This window comes from Aegilops tauschii, chromosome 4, assembly GCF_002575655.3.
Source record: "Aegilops tauschii subsp. strangulata cultivar AL8/78 chromosome 4, Aet v6.0, whole genome shotgun sequence".
Lineage (NCBI taxonomy): Eukaryota > Viridiplantae > Streptophyta > Magnoliopsida > Poales > Poaceae > Aegilops > Aegilops tauschii.
This window is the reverse complement of record NC_053038.3, coordinates 74,248,161-74,263,818: the sequence shown is the minus strand read 5'-3', so window position 1 is coordinate 74,263,818 and position 15,658 is coordinate 74,248,161. Positions and strand designations below refer to the sequence as shown.

Sequence of the window (15,658 nt, the reverse complement as noted above, 5' to 3'; positions counted from 1 at the left end):
TACAACGCACGGGCCGTTTTGCTAGTAGAATAAAATGTCAAGGACGCCGATAACTGCCACACGTGTGGTGTATCGGGTGGTTGTGCCGCACGCCCTGTATGGCACGGAGACGACCCCGCCCGCACGGCCGCGTACGGGCACGCGCCGCCACAGCCCGCATGTTCGGTGCAGCGCGATCGCCCCGCACGAGCACGTCCGGGCGAGCGAGCGCGCGGCCCGCACGACCCGTCTCGGCCGTCGCCCCTCCCCGCCTGCGAGCCACACGCCCCGCGTGTCAGTAACCACGCGTCCCGCCGCGATTGCCATGGTCCGGACCTCTTCGGTTGCCATGTTGCTGAACTGCAGTTGCCATGTTGCTGAACTACAGTTGCCATGGTTGCTCAACTGCAGTTGCCATCTTAGGTCAAGTGCCGGATGCCATTTTTGGGCAACTGCAGCTGTTGCCATGTATGGTCTGATCTACTACAGTTACCATGGTTTGAAAAACTTTAAGAGTTCCCACCTACTAACACTGGACAGTTGACATGTAGCACTAAAAAACATGGCAAAAAGCATGTTTCGGTAAAAAGAGAGTTGCCATCTGCTTACAAGCACGCTAGGGCAGTTGCCATGTACCCTGTAAAACACATGGCGACTGATAGCTTTTGGTGTGTGGGAGAGGAGACGGGCATGTGGGCGATGGTGGTATCTTTTGGAGTTGCCACCTACTAACACTAGACATTTGCCATGTAGCGCTACAAACAGACGTGGCAACAAATAACATGTTCGTGATAAAAAGAGAGTTGCCATCTGCTCATGCTCATAAATAGGGCAGTTGCCATGCATCATTCAAAAACATGGCAAATGACAGCTTGGGTGTGGAAGAGTGAAAGAATCGGCAGTCGTAGGAGATGGGGAACAGAAGTGGTGCACGGCGTGCGGGCGCGACAGCAGTTTCATCGCACGCCCCGACTGACGAAACGTTGACCGCGGAGAGAAACAGGCGTGCGGGCGAACTCCCTCGTACCCACACACACGAGTTATCCTACGTGGCACACAAAATCAGCCTTTTCATGCCAAGATTCGTGCAAAAGGCGCTGGATGACGATGGAGGCGCGTGGGCGTTAGTGTTTTCGAAATGTCAAACATTAAAAGGGAAACAGGGAAAATGAAAATGATTTTTTTCGAAAACCTCCCGATGAAACTGGTAAAAAACACAGAAAAAGAATAACTGGGCGTAGTCTTCTTCCTTCCTAAAATCGAACGAGGGTTCCCAAAACGTTTGTTTGTCCGGTCCACTCAAGCGAGCTGTTGTAGTAGGCGGGCCGCGGGCGCTCCTTCGGTCTCGCAAATCAAGAGATACATAGCAGTGCCCTACACAGGAGGCCTACAGGCCTACAGTATGGACCGGCCGACTACCGGCGGGCGGCGACAGGAGGCTCGCCCTTCTGAGAGGGAGAGAGAGATGGAGGCGAGCAGCAGCCGGAGCCGGAGCGGAAGTCTCCCCTCGAAGCGGCGCAGCGGCGGCGGCGGCGGAGGAAGCGGGTACGGGCTGACGGGGCAGTCGCTGAACGACGACACCCTCCGCTCCATCTTCTCCCACGTGGACGACCACTTCGACCTCGCTCACTGCTCCGCCGTCTGCAAGTCATGGTCAGACCCGCTACGCGGATCATCTCATCTCCCCTTCCCCTCCCTTTCCCGTGCCCCCTTCAGTTAATTTCCCGATTGCTCTCAGCAGTAGGTCCGTTTTGTGTTTGTGCTATGTTCTTCTTATACTGTAACTGAACCTACTTCTCGATCTGCTAGTGGATTATTATTGTCGAACTTATTTTATTAGGAGAATTGATAAATCATAGATGCCCACTTCATTCCGCGAGATGGCAGAGAGATCTGAGAACCTAACCAGTGAGCTACCAATTTCTGTAACAGCAACTCTTGTGCTAGTCGTTGTATTTCTGCCCGTTCATTTTTCACCCCACAAGCCGGATGCACAATTTTCCTATGGAAGTTCCTAATTACGAAGCAAGCTGTACTGTTGATTAAAGTGTGCACATCTGATTTTCGCTTCGTTGATAGGCATACGATTATCAGCACAGCCCATGTGATGAGGGATCTATATTACAAGAGGAATCCGCAGGCAAGAGGCTCGAGTTCTACTATTTCAGTCAAAAGTTATTTTGAGGCGCTTGCCATGAATGAGCACGCATCAACTCTCGCTAGTGGGTCTGCTGAAGTTCATCAGTGGATTGGTCATGATATGAGGTAAGCACCTGCTGTCTGGTAGAGGTCTTATAAACGTATGCCTCCGAGTTATAACGTATCAGCAAAAGTAGTTACATTTGTCAACTCATCATATTTTCATATTGTTTTATCATGGTCAGTCTTTTGTTTCTTATACTTACCAAACAATGCTTCAGACCTTCAGTATCCTTATTTTCTCTTTCTTATTTCTTGTTGCAGGGCCACCTTGTGCCGTATGAAAAGCGGTTCAGTCTTAACTGGAATGGGAGATAAGGTGAATGTTGCATCATATAGTGGTGTTCTTAATCTTCATTAATGTAAAATATCAAGTTACAAATTGTATTTGTGAGGTGCGGCAAGTGGTCCTACAGCTGATGCAATGAGATGCAGATTGTCGCATAAACATGACTCTGGAAATCATGCTTGCCTAAGTCCGAAGCTGTAGATAATTAGCATAGTTCATGGCTGACGATTTCGTAGTTTCCTTTGAATATTGTGTCACCTTTCTAGTTAGTATCATCTTGAATGCCTCATCGTTTTGACACTAGTTTTTGCCAGGTTCTTCGACTTTGGTCTGCTGAAAGTTGCAAATACATGAATGAGTACAATGTTCCAAATTCCAAAATGTTGGTTGACTTCGATTTTGATGAAAATAAGGTAATCAATGTTGGCACACAATTCTATTATTTACGTATCAGCAGCTGCACTCTTCTGGTTTTGAGAATAGACATATCCAACATTCGTGCTTACTAAAATAACATTGGAAGTTTTATCTATTCTTTCACACTTGCTGGCATGGTTTTTAAGCCTTGCATAGCCAGCGCCATGAGGCGGCTGGACCCTTTTGTTTTGCTTTTACTTACTCTTTTGTAACTTCCCAGTCTTAAATGCAAAGGCAGAGCCTGCCTTTTGACCTAAAGAAAACATACACACATACTGATAGAAGACTGCAGCCTAGATGGGATACCTCACCTATTCATAGGTCAAAACATCAACTGTACATTTTAAGCATCTTATTTATGTAGATACGAGCATCTGGTTGCAATGATGTTAGCAACATGGTTTGTTGTATCTTAATGTCAAGGGGAACTGCAAAATAGACCACCTGTACTGTAATCCATATGGACCATAGCCAATGCTTGAAGTCACTCTATTATGTTTATGTGAGTTTCGACCAAGAATTATGGGATACTTTTCCCAGTTGATTCTTATTTGTACATCTAATTGTTAGCACAATGGTAAGCCATGTGGTCAAGCCTATCCCATCCATACATGAAAATGGTGGGCAAGGCTAAACGCAGAAATGATTGTGTTCTTGTTAGAAAAATCAGTCAGTGTTTGTTTCTCGAATCAACATTCTTCCCATTATGTGCATTAGGTTGCACAAAACATAGATGTGCTTGATGTTCCATTATACACTGTCAACATAACTCTGAAACTGGCCGAGTTGATGCTTCTGGTTTGTGTCATCTATATTTTATTCATGGAGATTGATTGAACCGAACTGTTATAGTTACAACCTTGCATCATCTTTTCGGTCACACCGCATCTTTATTTCAACAGAGTACATACTTACATTTTTACCTATCATAAAAGGATTTCAATCCTCTGTGCAGATTGTAGGTTTAACTAGTTCCCAGGTTTGCATATGGAAACGCAGTGGACCAAGAAGTATATTTCAATCTCGTGGAGACACATTCAATCATGGGTTATGCATGAGGTGAGGTGCCAGGTTTAACTGTCTCGATATGACTTGCTATTATTTTTTACCAGAAATGACAAGATTGATGTTGCCTGGTACAAAAACAATATTGAATTGGTGTTTGAAGAATAAAGAATAAATATCTGGTGCGATCTACCCTTACAGTGTAATCGTGTACTCTGGTGTCACTTGGGAGTTGCGAAACAAACGCGCATAAAGATGCCCCTTTTTGTGGTTGTATTTCTCGAATTCACTCTACCTTTGTTTCTAATCTCAACTTCAGATCAGTATATGTTGAGAATAACAAGGATGAGAATATTCTGGGCAAAGATAAAAGGAAAAGACAAATATTTCTATTCAGTCACCACAACTTATGATCTTTTTCTTATTCTAGCACAATTTAAGTTTCTGATCTGAAATTTAAATGGTGCCACAACACTTGATAAACTATATCTCCATTTTTCCCCAGAAGATTTCATATTGATTTGGTGCCCAAATTGAAGATGGATTGCATCTGATACATGTCACATGGAACCTTTTACTCCTCTCTTTCAGAATGAAAGATGAGCTTAAGGCTCCTCTCCTATTCTGGCTGGATGGGTTGCTAACCCCTTTGTACAATTCTTTTGCATGTAGCCTTGCAACATATTTTTCTTTCCAATAAAATCTACTGTCAGGGCCTCCCCTACAGTTTTATTTTTATCATGCTGGAAAGCGTTTATTATTAACAGTGAAGGAGTGTCGCATAAGCTTGTGTATGCCCCACCATTATTTGAGAAAGATTTGATTATCCTAGACATTCTTGCTATTATTTTAAGTAGGATTGACTTATATTCTCATTTTCATTTGCTTCTGCAGTTATGCCGATCCAGAGGTTGTAATTGGTTGTGAGGATGGTAGAGCCTTTGTATATGACATGTACAGCAGGAGTTGTTCGAGCATTCACCGGTAAGCACAAGGGAATCAAGTAGTATATCATGTGAATGAAGTGCTGTCTGCAATCATTGAATTCTTTCATTGTTATTTTGTGTGCACGAGCTTCACCTTACTTCAGGGGAATTCTGTAACATCATATCCCCTTCTTTGCTAACTGCACTAGGTAGTATAGGTAATTGGTGTAAGGTAAAAAAGCTTGAATCTTTTTCTGATATCATCAACATATCACGAAAGTCAAATTATGACCGTACTTAAGTGTGTAATCATCATTAGAGGTGCATCCAATTTGATATGCTCCTTGTACTGATGCCTATTTCACATATGGTATACAGGCTTCACCCTTCCCCGGTGACATGCTTGGCAGTAACAGATGACCAGCTGATCGTTGGTGGTTCTACATTTGGAAATGTAGCTATTGCAGATCAAACCTCAGGAGAGAGGTTAGGCCTTCTAAAGTCAGCTTTTGCACCAACAGGTATGTTTTCAACTAATTCTGGATTACTAGCATGATGAATTTTCATTTCCGGACAAGTGATGGGCATGGTGTTGGTTTCGAGTCATGACTAAAAAAGCCAAGCATTTACTGGCCTTTCTTCTAGCTAGTCCTTAGCTCATAATGCAGTTAGTAAGTTGAGAAGCTTCTAAGATGCTTTGGGCCGTTTGAGCTACTTCTGCTCCTCTTTTGCAATGTCTAGATAACATCTGAACTTTTCTAATCCTTGACTACTAGTAGTAATACAACATCTCTATTATCCCATCACAACATGTAGATATGTTACTTGATGTGTAGCTTTATGACTAGAGATATTAAGTTCTGTAATTGAAAAGCTCAAACATAGTATTTTGCTCCGACCTGCTATACAACATCGCTAGCATTCCATAGGTTGGACCAGAGGAGCACAGTAGAACTAACTATTACACCAAAAACTAATGTGTTGCTCAAATAAATGTTCATTTTTCTCCATTGACCTATTATTTTGTTGAACTTTTTTTATATTCCTCCTAGCAAAAAGAATCTGATGTTGAACAATATAATGCTAAAAGCTCCTTTAATTTTGATTATATAAAGAATAAGATAACTCAGCTCAATAAATCGAACTGCATTTATAACTTTCTGTCAGTTTTAGTTCTTGTTGGATCTTTTGAGGAAAAAATAGTGAATAAAAATTCATGCAAATATGATTGTGCTGTGCTTTTAATCACCATCAAACTAACTTGTTACATTATTTATCATTTCAGTGATAAGATGCTTGTCTTTCAGTGCAAATTCACACTTAATATTCGCGGGCTCATCTTCTGGTTATGCACATTGCTGGGACTTAAGGTCAGTATCAGTAGTAGTTGTTCTAATTTAGTACTGTACTAGAGGGGAACACATGCTTTGCTGGGTTACTAGATATAAAACATTGACAATGTCGATTCAAGTAAAATTTATCCTTACAAAAATCTTTATTAGGCTATAATGACACTAGCACGCTCCACACACATGATACAATTTATATTCGTTTTTTCTTTCTTGGAAAATTTTAGAAGGATGAGAAGCACAGCCCACCGATTTTTCTATGCCGGAATTTTTTTAAATGCCGCTATCGCACGCTCCAAGCTCATATGCTTAATTTCCTCTGGATTAACGCCAATGTTTTGATTCTTTGGTTATGCCTCAGCAAGCAGCATGTACCAAAAAAAAAACATTTACGTGTGTTCCATACAGAGATGCATACTGACATACTAACAGCAGTGCGCATCTTCTCTTCTAGGCAAAAAGAAAAAAAAAAGCATAGAAACTGTACCATGAGTCATGTATGACTACAACTGTGATACTTTCTCTCACTAATTATACCATTTTATCTGAAAAAACACCCAACTGTGAAGTTTGCGCACAAGCATGTGCCACCTCTCTCCATTCAGACACTGAACTCCATAAAAACGCCCCCTTCCTTTAGGACAAAACTATGTTGATTAAGACCCCGTTCGGAAGTCCTCTAGATTCACGAAATCCACGTCTCCAGCTTCCTGTGAGATGCTGCATGCGTTCGGGAGGCTGTGACCAGCTTCTCCCTTCGCTGCATGGGCTGGCGCTGGGCTACAGGGACATGGGCTGTTAGGGAACGCAGATGGTGGCATGGGCTGCCGGCCCAGTTCGGAGTGAAAGGTGTGGAAGCGTCCACGTCTACTCGCTGGCTCGTACAGGAGCTCGGGAGGAAATAGATCGAACCGGTACGCAACTTAGCGGTGGCATTCCCATGTAATTTCAACGAACTCCAACTTCTCGTTTTGAGCTGGAAGCTGGGAGCTGGGTTGGACCAGCTTCTTGTTTTTGCACTGGCAGGGTCGTTTGCTCCGCGAAGCCAGATTCTTGGAGCTGCCGCGTTCGGGATGGCTCCACACGCTGAGACTAGAAGCTGGGAGCAGGAGAGGATCCGAACGGGGCCTAAGGCTTTGACAATCTTTCTAATAACTGAATCCCACAAAAAGGGGAAATAGTATCACCTCCATCTCACAGTAAAAACTGCAACTTAAGCATCCAGTGCGAAATTGGTCAAAGTAGTACTATGACATTCTTGGTACCAGCCAGGTGGCATGATCCAAGAGAACCCAGCATCTTCCCGTATCTGCGAGGAAAGCAGGTTTGGTGCAGAGTATCTCATAGCTTCTATTGACAGTTTGAGGATGAAACTTGGGCAACTCTAGCTCCAGTTCCTTTTCCTTAACATGCCACATGTCATTAACCTCCTCACCTCAATTTGCTGCAGGCAAACTTAGATATTGATTTCAATAGGACAACATAGTTCCCCACGTGGCTACTGGCTTTCCAACCTAATCATCCCATCACTACTTTCAAATTGACGTTTTCCATTAGGAAACTAAGCAAAAGGTTGCCCATGATACTTTTACGAAATACTCCCTAGTTTGCTATTTAGATTAGGTAAGCGTACTAAATGCAAGTGCCACCAAAGGTGGAAACGTTGGAAACAAAATCAACCATGGCCAAGAGCACATCAAAAGCAAAGCAAGAAGAAATTAACCTTGTTAAACCACAAATTGGGATTGTGCCTCACATCTAAAAAGCACGGACACGGGGACGGAAAGACGGGGATATGCATACGGGGATACGGGATACAGCATTTTCCAAAAACAGCCATTCGGGGATACGGCGAGTATATATAAAATAAAATAAAAACATGCCATGTAATATAGAGTTAAGACAGAAGATTAAAGAGAAAGAGATCAAAATAAAGAATAGACTAGAGTACTGCCCCATTTGGCTCCTCGCCCCCCCCCCCCCCCCCCCCCCCCCCATCTCATTGCAAGTTGCATCTTGCAAAACACATCAAACACAAATTGTAAAGAAGATTAGAAGAGTAGAAGATATATTCTGTCCCACAAGGCCACAATAAGAACACATGGAAAACAGTAAAAAAGATGTTTGCTTTGCTTACCCAATTTGCAATGCCATTTGGCTCCCAATTGCAGAATGGTTTGGCAATCTCAACACCATATTTTAAATACAAACCAAACCATGGCAAATTGACAAGCTCACATAGTCCACTAAGAGTCTAAGAACATGACAAATAGCAAGGCTCAGATGGCCACATAGTCTCATACACATATAGTTCAAATGGCAAAGCAGCTTCAAGCATGCCAACACCAGAAAAAGACTCGACTCCATCACGCCCAACATCCCACATTCGGCTTGGCCCAGTTTGATATGCTTGAGAATTCCTTGAAAGAAGGCGATGGTTGTTGTGTGTGTACACCAAATCGGAAGCTCTAGCAGGTGTTAGCTTGTTTCTTGTAGAACTATGGATGAAACCATATTGAGCAGTGCATGGTCTCACCTAATTATTGAGTTTAATGGAAAGTTTCATTTGCTTTAGTGTCTCTGTGTGTTGATTTCTTTATTAGCCTCGTCAAACTTAAAACGCTTTGATTCAAGACAAATCTGTAGGCCTTATGTACCCGGATGGAGGGAATATGTTTCTCTGATCAACTATCTTGATTTCGCTCTCATTTTTTTAAGTTCAAGTAGAGTGAACAGAAATGGAGTAAGAGCAGTGCATGCTCTCACCTAATTATTGAGTTTAATGGAAATGTGTTCATTTGCATTAGTGTCTCTGTGTGTGGTTGATAATCTTTTTACGCATGAACAACACGATTGTTTACTGTTGAAGCTATTGCTACTTGCTGAGAAACCTGTAATGATTTCTCATAAGATGCTAGGAGTGGTTTAGAATTCAGATTGCTTGAACATAGAAGATTACTTCCATGCAGAGAATAGAAGGAAGTTGGAAGATTACACATTCTTTTAATGTGAAGAAGATTGTCATGACTACCAGTTGATAATGTAGTAAAATATCCTGTCTATGAACAATTTGTGTATAGAGGTCAACTAGCAAGCTGCTCATTTCTACATTCTTTTAATCAAGTGCACTTTGTTCATGCTTGTGGCGATCTATAGCTGTTTTATGCCTTAAATAATCCATAATATTTTATTATGTAAGTATGAAGTTGTTTGCAGTGTTAACAACCTAACTACTGGGCAAAAATGTTGGCAACGGAACCCATTGCTGAAAATTTTCTAATGTCATGGTCCGGCAAATCATAACCGGATCTCATCATTTTTGTTACTTTTATCTTGATCAGGACCCTGAGGCCTCTCTGGGAAACAAGAGTTAGCCCAAATGTCATCTACAGTGCACATCATTTGCCTGGTGACACTTCGACGCTGGCGGTCGGTGGTATTGATGGTGTCCTTCGCCTGGTATGCCAGAGAACTGGTGAGACTATTCGAAGCTTCATCATGGATACAGGCTACCCAGCACAGTCCAGCTCCAGGCCACAAGCTGAACAGAAGAATGTCCGCCCAGTGGAATCTGGCCCCAGGCAGCAAGTCGAAAAGAAGAGGGTCCGTGAAATCGCTCCGGATGCTCGGCTGGACAACATTCCTATGCACCTGCGCCCGCCAATCACCGGCCTGTCGGTGGGCATGAGGAAGATCGTGACCACGCACGGTGAAAACTACATCCGCGTCTGGAAATTTCGCTCGTAGAGTGCTTAGATTGGTCATCGGGAATCAGAAGAACGTGCGCTGTTTGTGAAAGAGATGCTGTAAGTGAGCTTGTAACAGTACCCTGAAGATGTAGTTTTGGTGTTGACGTCGTACCTGTATCGTCGAAGATTTATTGTCGTATATTGCCGTGGAAAAGAATATTTATGTCCGAATTTTTCTCCGGAAGGAAAAGAGAATTATAGCGAGTTACAATGTCTTCAGTTTTGAGTACTTGCCTTGCCTGCTCCGCCAATTTGCTCGCATCGGTGCTGCCAGCAGCGTGGTGCCTACATGCTCTTATATCGTGCATGTTCATCCTTTTTTTTTGAGTAATCGTGCATGTTTATCCATGTCAATTTGCTGCGGTTGGGCTCAGACTATCAATTCAATTCCAGCACAAGCACTGACAGAATTTGGACCGTATACGCAATGTTCATTTTTTTCTTTTCTTTTGCAAAGTAATATGTGTGTCATTTATATCATAAGGACCACAGTATAAGCCACGTAAACACTGACATGCAAGACTGAACAGATAGCAAAACGTTAGTCTTTACACAAAGAAATACCAACCAAGAAAAAAATTTACAATCAAGACTGAAGAATCCTTGAGCTTGACATCATCGTCCGTCACCTGCCTTCGACACCACCACAACAACTATGAAAGAAAATAAAATGGATCACCTCCTCACCCGAGGTCGACGCGGGTCCGTCGCTAATATGTAGCTTTGCGGACCTTCAAGGTGACTCACCAAAGACGAAGTCATTGCAGTTGAACGAATTAGACCGGAGCAACACCCCGGACTGCAATCAAACTCCAGATCCGGCACCTCGCACGACTAAAATGTCGAAGCAGAAAACCATACCTACTAGCCACGAACCACGAACCCAACAAACGATCCACCATATTCCAGATGTCGTCGATGCAGACCACAATCTGCATCCGCTCCTTGACCATCTCCCAAGCTCCACGCCGGTGCTGGTGAAGGAAATATGCCCTATAGGCAATAATAAAGTTGTTATTTATATTTCCTTATATCATGATAAATTTTTATTATTCATGTTAGAATTGTATTAACCGGAAACTTAGTACATGCGTGAATACATAGACAAACTGAGTGTCACTAGTATGCCTCTACTTGACTAGCTCGTTAATCAAAGATGGTTAAGTTTCCTATCCATGGACAAAGAGTTGTCATTTGATGTACGGAATCACATCATTAGAGAATGATGTGATTGACTTGACCCATCCGTTAGCTTAGCACTATGATCGTTTAGTTTATTGCTACTGCTTTTTTCATAACTTATACATGTTCCTATGACTATGAGATTATGCAACTCCTGAATACCGGAGGAACACTTAGTGTGCTATCAAACGTCACAACGTAACTGGGTGATTATAAAGATGCTCTACAGGTGTCTCCGATGGTGTTTGTTGAGTTGGCATAGATCGAGATTAGGATTTGTCACTCCGATTGTCGGAGAGGTATCTCTGGGCCCTCTCGGTAATGCACATCACTATAAGCCTTGCAAGCAATTTGACTAATGAGTTAGTTACGGGATGATGCATTACGGAACGAGTAAAGAGACTTGTCGGTAACAAGATTGAACTAGGTATTGAGATACCGACGATCGAATCTCGGGCAAGTAACATACCGATGACAAAGGGAACAACGTATGTTGTTATGCGGTTTGACCGATAAAGATCTTCGTAGAATATGTAGGAACCAATATGAGCATCCAGGTTCCGCTATTGGTTATTGACCGGAGATGAATCTCGGTCATGTCTACATAGTTGTCGAACCCGTAGGGTCCGCACGCTTAACGTTCGATGACGATTCGTATTATGAGTTTATGTGTTTTGATGTATCGAAGGTTGTTCGGAGTCCCGGATGTGATCACGGACATGACGAGGAGTCTCGAAATGGTCGAGACATAAAGATTGATATATTGGAAGGCTATGTTTGGACATCAGAATGATTCCGGGTGAGTTCGGGCATTTACCGGAGTACCGGGGGTTTACCGGAACCCCCCGGGGAGTCTATGGGCCTTATTGGGCCTTAGTGGGAGAGAGGAGGAGGCGGCCAAGGTGGGGGCGCCCCCCCAAGCCCAATCCGAATTGGGGTAGGGGGGCCGGCCCCCCTTTCCTTCTCCCTCTCTCCTCCTTCCTTCCTCTCCTACTCCAACTAGGGAAGGGGGAATCCTACTCCCACCGGGAGTAGGAATCCCCCCTTGGGCGCGCCATGAGAGGGCCGGCCCTCCCCCTCCTCCACTCCTTTATATACGGGGGAGGGGGGCACCCCATAGACACACAAGTTGATTGTTTAGCCGTGTGCGGTGCCCCCTCCACAGATTTCCACCTCGGTCATATCGTTGCAGTGCTTAGTCGAAGCCCTGCGCCGGTAGCTTCATCATCACCGTCACCATGCCGTCGTGCTGACGAAACTCTCCCTCGGTCTCAGTTGGATCTAGAGTTCGCGGGACGTCACCGAGCTGAACGTGTGCAGATCGCGGAGGTACTGTACCTTTGGTGCTAGGATCGGTCGGATCGTGAAGACGTACGACTACATCAACCGCGTTGTCATAACGCTTCCGCTTACGCTCTACGAGGGTACGTAGATAACACTCTCCCCTCTCGTTGCTATGCATCACCTAGATGGATCTTGCGTGTGCGTAGGATTTTTTTTTTGAAATTACTGCGTTACCCAACTGTGGCATCCGAGCCAGGTCTATGCGTAGATGTTATATGCACGAGTAGAACACAAAGAGTTGTGGGCGATAATAGTCATACTGCTTACCAGCTTGTCATACTTTGATTCGGCGGTATTGTTGGATGAAGCGGCTCAGACCGACATTACGCGTACGCATACGCGAGACTGGTTCTACCGACGTGCTTCGCACACAGGTGGCTAGTGGGTGTCTGTTTCTCCAACTTTAGTTGAATCGAGTGTGACTACGCCCGGTCCTTGTTGAAGGTTAAAACAACAAACTTGACGAAAAATCGTTGTGGTTTTGATGCGTAGGTAAGAACCGTTCTTGCTAAGCCCGTAGCAGCCACGTAAAACTTGCAACAACAAAGTAGAGGACGTCTAACTTGTTTTTGCAGGGCATTTGTGATGTGATATGATCAAGACGTGATTATATAAATTGTTGTATGAGATGATCATGTTTTGTAACACAGTTATCGGCAACTGGCAGGAGCCATATGGTTGTCGCTTTATTATATGAAATGCAATCACCATGTAATTGCTTTACTTTATCACTAAGCGGTAGCGATAGTCGTAGAAGCAATAGTTGGCGAGACGACAATGATGCTTCGATGGAGATCAAGGTGTCAAGCCGGTGACGATGGTGATCATGACGGCAAGTGGGAGTTCTTAAGTAATATGATTAACTGAAGTTTAATTTATCATGAACTTAGTACCTGATAGTATTTTGCATGTCTATGTTGTTGTAGATAGATGGCCCGTGCTGTTGTTCCGTTGAATTTTAATGCGTTCCTAGAGAAAGCTAAGTTGAAAGATGATGGTAGCAATTACACGGACTGGGTCGTAACTTGAGGATTATCCTCATTGCTGCACAGAAGAATTACGTCCTAGAAGCACCGCTAGGTGCCAAACCCGCTGCAGGAGCAACGCCAGATGTTATGAACGTATGGCAGAGCAAAGCTGATGACTACTCGATAGTTCAATGCGCCATGCTTTACGGCTTAGAACCGGGACTTCAACGACGTTTTGAACGTCATGGAGCATATGAGATGTTCCAGGAGTTGAAGTTAATATTTCAAGCAAATGCCCGGATTGAGTGATATGAAGTCTCCAATAAGTTCTATAGCTGCAAAATGGAGGAGAATGGTTCTGTCAGTGAACATATACTAAGAATGTCTGGGTACCACAACCACTTGACTCAACTGGGAGTTAATCTTCCTGATGATAGTGTCATTGACAGAGTTCTTCAATCACTGCCACCAAGCTACAAAAGCTTCATAATGAACTATAATATGCAAGGGATGGATAAGCCAATTCCCGAGCTCTTCGCGATGCTAAAGGCTGCGGAGGTAGAAATCAAGAAGGAGCATCAAGTGTTGATAGTTAACAAGACCACCAGTTTCAAGAAAAAGGTCAAAGGGAAGAAGGGAAACTTCAGGAAGAATGGCAAACAAGTTGCTGCTCAAGTGAAGAAGCCCAAGTCTGGACCTAAGCCTGAGACTGAGTGCTTCTACTGCAAAGGGACTAGTCACTGGAAGCGAAACTGCCCCAAGTATTTGGCGGAGAAGAAGGATGGCAAAGTGAAAGGTATATTTGATATACATGTTATTGATGTGTACTTAACTAATGCTCGCAGTAGCGCCTGGGTATTTGATACCGGTTCTGTTGCGAGCGTTGAGCATGAACATTATATCTGGATCTTGTTTGATGCGAGACGGTTATTCATTTAAATCAGAGTTCTATTTATATGAGTAATATCTTTTATGGTCATGCACCCTTGATGAGTGGTCTATTTTTATTAAAACTTGATAGTAGTGATACACACGTTCATAGTATTGAAGCCAAAAGATATAAGTTTAATAATGATAGTGCAACTTATTTGTGACACTGCCGTTTAGGTCATATTGGTGTAAAGCGCATGAAGAAACTCCATTCTAATGAGCTTTTGGAATCACTTGATTATGAATCATTTGATGCTTGCGAACCATGCGTCATGGGCAAGATGACTAAGACTCCGTTCTCCGGAACAATGGAGAGGGCAACAGACTTGTTGGAAATAATACATACTGATGTGTGCGGTCTGATGAGTGTTGATGCTCGCGGCGGGTATCGTTATTTTCTGACCTTCGCAGATGATTTGAGCAGATATGGGTATATCTACTTGATGAAACATAAGTCTGAAACATTTGAAAAGTTCAAAGAATTTCAGAGTGAAGTGGAAAATCATCGTAACAAGAAAATAAAGTTTCTACGATCTGATCGTGGAGGAGAGTATTTGAGTTACGAGTTTGGTCTTCATTTGAAATACTGCAGAATAGTTTCGCAACTCATGCCACCCGGAACACCACAACGTAATGGTGTGTCCGAACGTCGTAATCGTACTTTACTAGATATGGTGCGATCTATGATGTCTCTTACTGATTTACCGCTATCGTTTTGGGGTTATGCATTAGAGACGGCTGCATTCACATTAAATAGGGCACCATCTAAATCCGTTGAGACAACACCTTATGAACTGTGGTTTGGCGAGAAACCCAAGTTGTCGTTTCTTAAAGTTTGGGGCTGCGATGCTTATGTGAAAAAGCTTCAACCTGATAAGCTCGAACCCAAATAGGAGAAATGTGTCTTCATAAGATACCCAAAGGAAACTGTTGGGTACACCTTCTATCACAGATCCGAAGGCAAGATATTCGTTGCTAAGAATGGATCCTTTCTAGAGAAGGAGTTTCTCTCAAAAGAAGTGAGTGGGAGGAAAGTAGAACTTGATGAGGTAATTGTACCTTCTCCTGAGTTGGAAAGTAGTACATCACAGAAATCAGTTCTAGTGATTCCTACATCAACTAGTGAGGAAGCTAATGATGATGATCATGAAACTTCTGATCAAGTTACTACCAAACCTCGTAGGTCAACCAGAGTAAGATCCGCACCAGAGTGGTACGGTAATCCTGTTCTGGAAGTCATGTTATTTGACCATGACAAACCTACGAACTATGAGGAAGCGATGATGAGCCCAGATTCCGCGAAATGGCTTGAGGCCATGAA

General features: G+C 43.4%; 1 protein-coding gene across 1 annotated transcript; it reads left to right on the top strand.

Moving 5' to 3' along the window:
• Window positions 1–1,203: 1,203 nt before the first annotated feature.
• Window positions 1,204–10,124, top strand: LOC109743091 (F-box/WD-40 repeat-containing protein At3g52030). Its single transcript, XM_020302172.4, has 9 exons — window positions 1,204–1,632; window positions 2,059–2,244; window positions 2,443–2,497; window positions 2,782–2,880; window positions 3,840–3,943; window positions 4,784–4,873; window positions 5,194–5,336; window positions 6,101–6,185; window positions 9,506–10,124. Exons 1-9 carry the CDS (start codon window positions 1,382–1,384, stop codon window positions 9,909–9,911), a joined length of 1,419 nt encoding a protein of 472 aa, XP_020157761.1. The 5' UTR covers window positions 1,204–1,381; the 3' UTR covers window positions 9,912–10,124.
• Window positions 10,125–15,658: the final 5,534 nt, after the last annotated feature.